General features: G+C 35.5%; 1 protein-coding gene across 1 annotated transcript in view; it reads left to right on the top strand.

Moving 5' to 3' along the window:
• The window catches only part of LOC140140864 (SAM and SH3 domain-containing protein 1-like), a 117,454-nt gene extending 115,476 nt beyond the window's left edge, over positions 1-1,978 (top strand). The window contains 1 exon segment of the mRNA XM_072162613.1: positions 635-1,978. Coding sequence (XP_072018714.1) covers positions 635-889 — 255 coding nt within the window. The 3' untranslated portion in view covers positions 890-1,978.
• The last annotated feature ends 10,594 nt before the right edge of the window (positions 1,979-12,572 follow it).

Here is a 12,572-nt window from a genome sequence, read left to right as displayed (position 1 = left end):
ACTACAAGAGCGCGTAAAGTTTGTCACGCCTGGAACCAGTGTGCGTATGCAAGTGTTGCAAGTTGAATTCAGGTTATTTTAGGTAGTGGCTAAACATTGCAGTTTTATTCTAGTTTTATTGCTGATATCAGCAGAGAAATCATCAAAAGTTTTTGTAAGGCTGAGTGGCAAAGATTAACTGACTTTCCTCATGAAATAATCATGTGAATTTATTTATACGGTCTTTTTGTTAGTTGAAAGGATTCAATCATGTTTTGTTGTTGTTCATCACTGTTTAACAACTTCGCTACCAGCGCATCTGCAGTAGTTTACTCGGCAGCTAAAGCTGCCCTCGCTAAGTAAACCACACATACGACTTTGGCCGCATCATTGTTAAACGGTGATGAACAACGGTGAAACATGATTGAATCCCTAAATATTTGTGTTAGTTATGTAATAAATATTGCATTTCATTTCTTTTTCATTTCTTCTTTCCATGTCTCTATTTTCTGATATAACATAAGAGATAGCATGCGTAGTTGTTACAAGGAAAATATGCTATAGTGGCATAGCGACGAAGTAATCCTTGTTAATAATATTTGTTTAATGTTCATTTACAACAATTTTTTTCAATTTTTGTATTTTCCCTCAACAGTTTAAAAGTGACACGCTAGCTCATCAATCGCAAATATTGGTGTATGCTGGAACAGGGCAGACCGTATCCGATTGGCTAACATCCCTCGGGCTTCCGATGTACACTGATGTCTTCGTAACCCAAGGATGGGACGCCCTCGAGATCGTTATCGCCATGGAGGAAGACGACTTACGCAAATGCGGCGTCTCAAATCCCAAACATCTACGGCGTCTAATGACTGCTGTGGAACACCTCAAAATGACTTGTAGAACATGATAAAAGAGGGCGCTCTTTTTGTATTGAAAACCTAACAAGTGCCGAAGTATTGTAGAATTTTGTATTCCTCAGATAATCCTCTTATGCCTGAACTTTGTAACCAAGAATTTTGCAATGAATTTTACCCAAACAGCATACTATTTACAATCAAACAATGTTGTTTTTGTTTTAATGAATGTTGCATATTTAGGTCTGAAATTACTATAATCTAATTTTATTCCAACTTTTTACCACCAATATGTAGGGTTTTTTTTTCATTATGCGAACAAATTTTTGTTCATATTATTTGATATATATTTTCTTTCCGTAATGTACAGATGAAAGTGCACTTTTTTTTAAAAGAATATTATTTTATTATTTTAGGATTGCAATCCACCTTATAAGCAAAGGTGCATTTATGTTTTAGTTTCTAGAAACACTTTGATTTGCATGGTGCAATGTTCTAGAAACACTTTGATTTGCATGGTGCAATGTTCTAGAAACACTTTGATTTGCATGGTGCAATGTTCTAGAAACACTTTTTTTTGCACGGTGCAATGAAAACATGAAATATTTTCCAAAGATTTGGTGGATTCTTTTTTTAATTGTTATTATTACCAAGACAAAATGTTTACACCTGAAAATATACAGTAATTTTGTAAATAGTTGAAAAGATTGATATTTTGCCACAAATTTAGGGCAGCAAATGTAAAGATGTAAAAATGTACAAAACACAAAATGGACATAAGGTGCAATCGTGATGAAGTCAAATAAATTTGGATGATGTTATTTTTGTGATTCTATGAAAGCTTTCATTGAATTGTTGCGATATATTATGATAAGAATTGTTGTATAAGTGGTTATTATATCGGTTGTTATTCAGTGATGATGAAATGAATGGTATTCAGTCGTGGTTGAGTATTGTGCAACTCATTAATGTGTGGTTAATTATTATTAATAACTGGCTTAGGTGATAAAAAAAACACCCTTTTTATTGGAGTCGGTCAGTATTGTTGCGTTTCCTGGATGCTAAACTGATCCTAAAATATCACCACAAACTTAAAAAATCTGGCAAAACTTTGATAATTTATTGCAAAAATATTTTGAAAAATATTCTGAATTTTTTCAAAAACTTTCAGTATCAATAAATTTTGGCTAAAATATTGCAGATTTTACATGAATTTAGCAAAATATTAAAAATCTCTGAAAATGCAAAATCTGGGTTGGTCAGGCCTATAAAAGGGGTGTTTTTTTTTCATTACCCTAAGCTCAAACCAAAGGAAGCTTCAAAAAAGTTATTAAGAGGTAAAATATTTCAATACATGTGGTTTTGACAGATACAGCACATCAGCATAATGCTGTCAAGAAGTATAAATTGTGACTAAAAACTTGCACACAAGCTCACACAGCAGTGTTCATCAAAAGAAAAATAAATATTATGTGCATAATAGATGTAATAAAACACAAGTTTATGGTTGAGTCTTTGTGCAACCAAACACATTTTTACAAATTTTAACCTATATATGCAGCTCATAGCAGATGTTGAAACATACAAAAGTATCATTATGTCATCCCATTTTGATAAGGAAAAGTATAAGTTACAAGCAGAGGTAAATATGTAATATCACAATATCTAAGGGAAGGACTATTCCAGTTGAAATCAATACACCCCTATGGAAGACACAGGCTTATTATCTACTACACAGCAAGTGTGAATTTCAAATGTGGTTTTCAAGACGGGTGACTCCATTTGAAATCTACACCCCTGTGTAAGAGATTAAGGTCTTTATCTTTATTAGGAGAGTGTATTGATTTGAAAAAGAATAGTCCATATTATATACCTCATCTAAAGATTCCCGTCATCTGATTGCCATTGGTTAAAAGTGCCCGCAAATGTAACTATTCCCCGGGCATTAGTTATGCCTGTGCTTTGTTCCCAGCGTAAAATAATATAATAATTTTTTCAGGTTCTATAATTACATGGAAATGGCAGATTGTAATCTGTGCCGTTCGCATTGAAACTATTAATTTCTCTTGCCAAAATCGATGCTTTTAACCAAACAGATGACAAGAATCTTAAGATTTGGTAGAATAAAACAAATATTGACTGCTTTTTATTCGGGGCAAGGTTAAAATTATAGGCCTGCGGTGATCTGAAAACCATGACTATGCCCCTCGGCTACGCCGAGGGACATAGTCATGGTTTTGGGGTCACCTTGGGCCTATAATTTTAACCATGCCCCTCATAGCAGTCAATATTTGTATAATAACTAAGTATTATAATACTAACTATAGCCCTGTATTCATTCTGGTAAAAGAGTATGGAACTATGCAATGATTATGTGCACAACATGAGGTAATTTCCAAAATGTTCTGCAAAAAATTACTTGCCCCCTCTCAGCTTGCCAAAAAAAATCCCCCATGCACCCTACTACTCATGCATAATTCTGGAGAACCCAAATTCAAACCTACACGCTCATCTTACATGTGTGAATGTAATTATCAGGCCTCAAATTTAAATTGTTTTGGGCACCCATATTCAAGGCCACCACAAAGACAAAGAAGGGCACAAATGATAAAGAATGCCTTGAAGTTGACAAAGATCTGGGGCACCAAGGCCAAAACTGAAAAAGGCCAGGCAATGGCCTCGGTGGCCTCTCTGAAATTTGAGCCATGGAAATCATACTGTTTTCATACAAATTAAGATATATGATTTAAAAATCCCCCAAAAATGTGTGGCAAAAGTCTTTTTCCCAATTTTTGACCTGTCAGAAATAATGTGTGTACCTGTTTGAGTTGTCAAAACATGTTCCCTCAACCTCCACTCCCAAAAATGCTCACCAGGAGATCCCACAAGATAAAAAAGGTTTTTTTACCGCCACTGACTTTTTCAGAAAGCTAACAAGCACTTAGTAGTGCCAGTTAGTAAAGCAAATACCAATTCGGCACCATTTCCCCTGTGTAAAGAGTAAAGACATGAGAATCCATTTATCAGGACAAACTTGGGTAAATGTTTTGGGGCAAGGGAGTCTTTTTTGCTTTCATTTTTGTAGACCATAGGGAACTTTTTGAATATTGATTATCATTATTATTCTGGATTGGTATTATGATTCCATTAACCCTCTCCACACAGGTGTTGACTGCTTGCAGACGAGTTTCAATTTATTTTTTATTACAATATTTCAGAATTGTACTTTTTAATGACCATATTTTGAATCAGCATGAAAAATGCATTAAAATGAGTACAAACAAGCCTAGTATTGGTTCAGTGGTTCTTAAGGTAACTCTTGATATTTTGAAAAAAATATCTCAAAATTTGGAATTTTTATGTTGAAGTCTATGGCCAGCACACCGAGTATTAACTACTCCAACATGAGCTCAGATGTTCACATCATGGAATAATAATGATTGATCCCAGGATAATGTAAGACAAGAAGTTTTCTTAAAGGTTATAGTTATTTTAACAGCTCTAGTATAAATCTTACACTTCTTTCTCTCAAAAGAATGGGGGGACCGGGTAGGGGCAAGGCAGCAAACAGAATTTTGGACATCTAGGCCTACTCAGTTACTACCACATGGAATAAAGCAATCTATCATGGTAAATTTGTAACTCGGCTGAGATTCTGCTTTGTGCAGGAGCAAGTGTGCAGCTTCTAAAATAGGAAAGGGTAGAATTATATAGTCAGAAGGGTGTTATTAACCAAGCAGGAGCATTGTAAGAAAGACAGTGAATATAAAGCTATTCCAGTTGAAATCCATACACCCCCTGCTGTAGACATGACCTTAATCTTCCACACAGGAAGTGTGACTTTTAAATGGGGTTACCTGAATGGGAGACTCCATTTGGAGTCTACACCCCCTGTGAGAGATTAAGGTCATGTCTTCCATAGGGGTGTATGGGTCAACTAGAATACCCCATTGTTGCCCATTTTGCAGCTCAATATACTAAAATTTACATATTTCATTTATGGTTCTTGCAATGTGACTCTTACATGTTACTGATAAAAAATATCTACTTAACCATATTTTAAAGATCAAAGTTTCAAATATCTGACTTGCTTTGCTTGATAAAAACATTGGTGAAGCCTAAGTGCTTTCCTCTTGGCCATACATGATAAAATTTTAAAATCAAATATTTAAACTAAGAAAGTAAATCAAGTTAATAGCGATACTTCATTATCAAACAAGTATAACAAATAAGTGTGTTGTACCAAGGTTTGCAGCTAGCAATATGCTATTCCAGATGACATCCATACACCCTCTATGGAAGACATGACCTTAATCTCCCACACAGGGGGTGGAGATTTCAAATGGAGTCACCCATTCAGGTAACCCCCTTTGATATATACACTCCATGTGTAGACGATTAAGGTCATGCTTTCCACAGCGAGTGTATGGATGTCAACTGGAATAGCTAATCCAATAATTCCTGGAAAGTCATTATTAGAGTAAGATTTACCTGGCTGTGTTTTTCTGGTACTCAAAAAACAGTGACTAGATACTAAATTCTGGTACTTTTCAAAGTAAATACACTATGCATGTAACCAAATTAGAATAATGGATAAGGTTTTATGAGAGGATGTGGATGTTTTGTTTTTTATGAGGATACTGTAATAAAATATTTGGTATGATTAAATAACTGTAACTAGGGGTGGGTGAAGAAGGGGTTCATTATAGAAAGGTGGCTATGGGAATGTGCAGCTGAAGAGAAGAGACTGTTCATGTTCATGCTCTTAAATATAGTACATTTTTATACATTTTTTGTATACTTTATTTTATGACAAACTCAGTTGTTGATGGCTTATTGTTTACTTAATACATTAGTCCCATAATTTTATACATGGAAACCTCTGCCATAAAGTAATATATCTTTGGGACTACACTTTGGAATCAGGAATGGCTGCTTTGTGTGTTTTGTAATAATTTTTATCAGTGATAAAGCAATCAAGCACAGGGCTGTATCTTAACATAGTCCTGCCAAGTATAAAACACCTTATTCTGGCAAGTGCATCGACAATTTAGATTGCCCATTCTGCCAGCTTATTGCTTCTTGGTCTAGTTGTAAAGACACATACTTAAAGATACATATGTCTCTGGTTTTGTCCCAACTTTGCCTCAATTTGATTAAAAGAATTATTTTTGCTATTTTTTCAAGTGAGAGACAAAAAGTTGCAAGTCTAAAATGCTGCATCCACCTAATCCCATGGCCACTTTACTGCTGGCTTACATTACCCCTGATTGGTTGATTACATGATATAATAATTTGACTAACCAATTAAAACAAAGCTTTTGGATCTCTGAGCAATTTTAAGCTAATCCCATCCAGCCCTACTCACTATTTTTACCATATCTCTGATTGGCTCAAAACATGTCATAGCCCTCTTTGTAACCAATCAAAATAGTTCTTAGAGTGCCCCAGGAAAAACACCAAAGGCAGCTATTGTATTTGTGATTCCATAGCAAGTTACTGGTATCCATATAAATATTATAAATATTACTTCTTGGGTGTCAAGCAATAGCAAACATCCATCTACCATATAGCAAAGGGTGATTGCACACGAAAGTGAAATCTGCATTAAAACACATCAATGCGATATACCGGGATGTGCATCCATATTTGAAAGTGTCTACATAGCACTCAAATCCGCACCCAGTGAATGATCGCGTAGTAAGGGCATTTCTTGTAAGTGTGTTACAGTGCGTGTATGTGTAGGGCACTCATGACGCGATGCCGCCTGCAAACACAAGAGGTGATCACATTGAAATGCATCCCAGGAATGCGCTTTAACCCCTGAGCACTACTGCCTTTCTAACAACAGCTTTGTTTGGTTGATGACAAAAGATATTCAGTTGAATAGCCAATAAGAATACAGTTTTGAAAATATTTCACTCCATTCATTCTAAATGATGGCATTATTCTGACAAGATCACTGATTGGTTCAATAAATGAAACAACATCCATTCTGACCAATCGGCAGGTAGTTCTCATGGGGTTAATGCGGATCACACCTCGCGTGTGGAGTCACCCAAAGTGAAACAGCCTTGTGATCCATTACTAAATTAATGTGTCAAATATCAAATATTGTGAGCAAATTTAATTTAGGGAATGCATTCTGTTGTCATTGGCAAGATTTTGAAATGAAAAAAATGGAAAAAAAAAAAACATTGCTTCTAACATAAATGCTTGTGAAAGTTGATTCCTTGTTTTCCATTTTATGTATCACAGGGACTGTTAAGTCAGTGTCTTAGCTTATCACAGGGACTGTAAGTCAGTGTCTTAGCTTGCCACCCGCCTGGCCATCATTTTAGACAGGAGTTTGCTCCTGGGAAGGGGCAAAATTAATGCCTTTGACAGATGCAAAATTATAATTATAGGTGTTAAGAAAGGCTATTGACCTTTTTAGTAGACCAGATTTGCAAAACAATGACATAGCAACACATATTTGAACTCTTTGAACCTCCAATGGGCTGTAGAAGTCTGGTAAATGTTTTCAAGGTCAAATTAGGACAGGCAATTTTATTCAAATGATGGGCAAACCTCATTTTCTAGCTAAGACCCTGTGTCAAGTTAAAATTATTTGAAATAAAAAAGTGTGTTTTTGAAGTATTTCTGTCATTTTAAAATACATAAGCATAGAAAATATGTCTGGGGAGCTTTGGGTGTGAAGGCCAACAATATTGTTGCTCAATGGGCAAATCCAGTTCCATACATCCCCTATGGAAGACATGACCTTAATTTCCCTCACACGGTGTGTAGATTTCAAATGGAGTATTTGGAAGCATTTGAAATCCACACACCCTCTGTGGGAGATTAGGGTGATGTCTTCCGTGGGGGGGGGGTCTATGAATTTCACCTAGAATAGCACAATGCAATCATATAGATATGACCTTCATGACAAATCTGGGTTTCTAGATTGAAAGATTAACATTAGAATGTTTTTCAAAATAACAAAATTTCTGTCTGGGACAAATGATTTCCCATGGCAACAAGATGATTTGTGCCATATTCGCAATTATAGAATACTTTGCAATTCTCAGCTGGACCATATTTGGCTATTCTGGAAATTGTCATTGCACCCCTTTTAAAGGAACATGTTATTAAAACTGGCAATTCTATGTGAAGATTCCATCATAACCCAACTCCTACTTTACAAAATACCCCTGTTGGCTGCTGGCTGTGGTGACCATACACTGTAACTGTGAAATAATTGTTTAATCCCTTGGACACTACTGGTCATCTAACAGCATTTCTGATTGGACGATAACTTGAACTGCTCATTTCAATTGCCAATTATGACTAGGCTTTAAACTATTTCTGGTCAAACTTGTATTTGCAGAAGACCTTATTAATTTAATACCCTCCTTGATTGGTTCAAAATTGGACACAATAATCATTTTAGCCAATCGGCAGGTAGTTCTCATTGGGTTAACAATACATTGCTCTGTTTCCTATAGCAGCTGTTGCTGATATAATTAAACAACATTTGTAAATTGTGCTCAACTTTTAAATATTTATAAGTTGGGTAAAATTTTACACAAGTTGTGTATTTTATAAACAACAGTTGCTAGGGTTATATGTGATGCGATCAAGCAAATTCAGTCGGAATTCGGAAATATTAAATTTTCAAGCTGCATTTTGCAGAAAACCCCCCATTGAAATTGTACAACCAGTTCCAAAGATATGAGGAATTAGGAAATATTGCTTTGTTTGCCTATATCTCAAAAGCAATATTTTCGAGTTACAACTGATTTTGCTTAATCGCATCACATATATTATAATATTAAACAGTTGTGTAAAATATTATACAAGTTGTGCATTTTTAAACAACAGTTGCTTACATACATCTGCTCTGTAACTTGTATACAATAATATTGAGTGTAGGAAACAACAGGTCACAGAGACAACCATTGGAATGGTGATTTATATTCATTATACTCTCATCCCTAGAGAAAATAGCCTGGGAGAATAGAACCCAATACCAATAGATATTATATGACCTTTCATACTCTAGGGATCAATTTGATGACCCAGTTCATTAGCGGGTTGATAATTGAAAGAGAGATGTTATTAATATTTCATCCAATATTAATTTAAGTTTAACCCTACAGTTATTTGCTTGTGTCTATTGTAGAAGATGATATGATCCCCTCTATTTTATCAGAGTTTTCATATATGAAAGATCTTATAACACTCTATTATTCATATACTATTTAACCTCTTATTCCATTCAAGTATTCCCACTTGCTAATTATTTAAAATCCAGCCCAAAGCCCAACTCCATGTGCTCATGGGGGCAACAGGGGTGTTGGTCAACCGGGCCCAGGCTTACAGGTACATCACACTACAGTACCATTAGCCTTTTCTAGCCTTTTTTTAGATATGGCGGACGCAATAGGATGGTGCTGCACGAAATGGGTCAAGTCTTTTGAATTTGCTAGGTTTTACCCATATTGAATACTGCCCTTCTATTGTGTACGCTATATCTCGAAAAGTCTATGGCACCCCAATTGTTAAGTGATATGTTATATGTTTGTTGATACAAACATGTTAATTTGTAAACCAAACCTTATTTAAGCATCCCCAATTCCGGATGGCCGCCGCTATATTTTCAAACCTTTCAGTCCTCCTAGAGTACACAGAGGAACCATTTCAAACCAAAATTATATAATACCATATTTTGAGCACTTCACATGCAGATGATATATTTAATCAGTATGGCTATGTCTATGTATTATGTCAAATTTAATTTATCTACCGCCTGGATCTGAGACAGCTCCTGGGAGCCCTAACACTCCCCCTTTTCTTTTCTAAGCCAAGCCTTTATCAAATATCAACATGCAATGTAGTATGTGTGAAAGACAAAGTACAGACCAAATAAGTGTTTGACTGATCTATTTGCCCATTGCACTGTTCTGTCATATGCAAGGAGAGCCTCAAACTGGCTATAGACATGAAAGGAAGAATTCCGTAACTTTACACAATGTTATGGTTCATGGCAGAACCATGGATGAAATATAGGATGTATTTCTTGCGCATAGGATTTACAAATGTGCTTCAAGTAAACATTTTTGGGCATTATTAATGTATCGCCTGATGTAATTTTCATAAAAGATGTTTGGTACCACTGCACTCAAACTGACAATGGTTCAATTCCCATTCATGTATGTTGCCAGATGAAGGCTCTCCTCGCCTATATGTGGCAGAACCATGTAATTGGTGAAATATAGGATATATTTCTTGTGCATAGGATTTACAAATGTGCTTCAAGTAAACATTTTTAGGCATTATTAACTTAACAGTTACACTGCAAAAACAAGTGTTTAGAAATCGAGGACATATTGGTATTTGGAAAGTTAAATATCTAGCATATAAACACTTTAATGTTAAGATCTTTAACATCTTAACACATAATTATATGAAATGTGTTTAAGATCTAAACATTGAAGTGTTTTATTGCTAGACATTTAACTTTATAAACACCAATCTGTCCTCGATTTCTAAACAGGTTTTTTACAGTGAAGATGTCTGGCTCAATCCGGTGTGCTGAAGGTATATCAAGGGCTAGCACAAAATTTGCATACTTTCAAATACATTCTTAATAACCTTGGTATGCAACAGAATTGGTATGGGACAAAACACCCAGCTTTAGCTTTGATTTGAGGCTCAATTTAAGTTTGTACAAAATCTACAGCAGAAGTTAAATTAATTGGGAATGTAATTTTTCACTTGTTGAAATATTTGCTTAAGCTATACAATGCAAAAAAATATAACACTAACACCATATCCATACCTCTGCAGTTTGTTGCACAAACATTGATTTATACAATTTTGTTTTTCAACAACAAAATGTTTGTAGAGTTTGCACACATGTATTACACTTGATATGTAACACTGACGGTATGCCATGATAAGCAAGAAAATGTTGTTAATAATAATGATGATGTTGTTGTTGTTATTATATACGATGCTCAATATCTTAACCAAGAAAACCCCTTTTTTAATATGCAAAGTGCCTTTCAGTCATTGCATGGCAAAATGATGTATTGGGCCATTCCAGTCGAAATCAATACACCCTGTATGGAAGACATGTCCTTTATCTTCCACACAGGGAATGTGAATTTCAAATAAGGTTACCTGTACATGCTGAATGGGTGACTCTATTTGAAATTTAAATCCCCTGTGTGGGAGGTAATGATCATGTCTTCCATATGGGGTGTATGGATTTCAACTGGAATAGCCCAAAGTCTTTTTTCCACCATTATGTACACTCCTTTGTCTTGGTTTATTCCGTGTTGTACAAATAAACATCACACAGAGGAAGCTGTTTTTCTATACAGCCAAAAACTATTGAATATTTGATGTGAGATCAATAATGTTACCAAAATAATGTTTATCAAGAATCATTTAGTTGTGATAAAGGCAATTCAACAATAGTGCTGCTATACCCTTTTCATGTATATGATGCACTTGTAATTAGCATTACTTAGTATTGACATGATTTTGGGTAGTGGGCATAGAATTGATCCTTGAGGTACACCACAAAACAGTGGCATAAACCAAGGCAAAGGAAAGTATGATATAGAGTAACTCAATTATTAGCTACATTATTTTGGCATACAAGTGCTGCTTTGACAATGTATTGTATACTTGTATGAATTGTATTTGGGAGTGTATGATATAAATGATGTAAACCACTTGATACAGTGAAGTGGCAAATAATAAAACGAGAAAACAAGAAGAAAAAAAAAAGCTATTGTTGTGTTGTGATTTTGTGTTTAAAAAAATGTCTGTTGTAAAATGGAGGTGCCTATTTTTATGCCAGCTCTCTATTTGCCAGATCCACTTACTTTATCTTTTAAAGGTGTGAATCCCACAAACAATCATACTTCAACCGCATTGTTCCCTTGTGGAACCAGCTGCCTCTGGAAACCAGATTATCCAATTCCATTTCTTATTTCAAAAATCAATCTCTGAGTTTTTTGAAGTCTCAATTTTATTCCAAATTTGATTCTGCACTGTGTTTTCTACCTACTGCTGCCCAAATTATAGCCCATTTAAGGTTTGGCCCCTGGCATTCCACTGATTTTTTCAAAATTAATTAGGTCTTTACTAGGTGGGAAAGTTCTAGAGGTGATGTACACCTGTTTATCCCAGCCTATGTTTTAAAAAAAGCTTATGTTTTTACATTTTTCATTATTTTTAATATGTATTCAATAAACTATATTAATTGTAAACTGGTTAATTATGTTAGCCAAATCCAATAAATATTACTCACGGAACTGAGCTTTCGCCATCTTGGCTGATGGCTTGATCACAGATGAACTGGTCCACTGCTTTTCCCGCGAAACTTGGTTGCTATAGACGCATCCTCGTTACCCGGAAGTGATGTTGATTTAAGCAGTGGGTCATATACATGATCTAGAAAGTACGCACCCTCGTCGCGGTTAAGTGAGTTCTTCCCCTTTTTTTTTTTTTTTTTGGCCTCCCTGACTCTTCTTGAGAAGGCGTTGGAGTCTCTGTCCAGTAATTTTGCCCCCTCTCAGTCGATGACGTGATTTTCTTGTGCTACGTGGTCGGTTATTGCGGACTTGTGCTGTTCAGTGGTAGAGAGCTTTCTGCTGGCTCTGGTGAAATTTTTGGTGGCGATCTTTTCAGTGTCTTTCTGATGCTCCTTCCTTACCCCAAATGGTCTACCAGTCTCAC

This window comes from Amphiura filiformis, chromosome 19, assembly GCF_039555335.1.
Source record: "Amphiura filiformis chromosome 19, Afil_fr2py, whole genome shotgun sequence".
NCBI classification, from domain to species: domain Eukaryota; kingdom Metazoa; phylum Echinodermata; class Ophiuroidea; order Amphilepidida; family Amphiuridae; genus Amphiura; species Amphiura filiformis.
The sequence above is the reverse complement of the archived record's forward strand: the minus strand, read 5'-3'. Positions and strand labels throughout refer to the sequence as shown.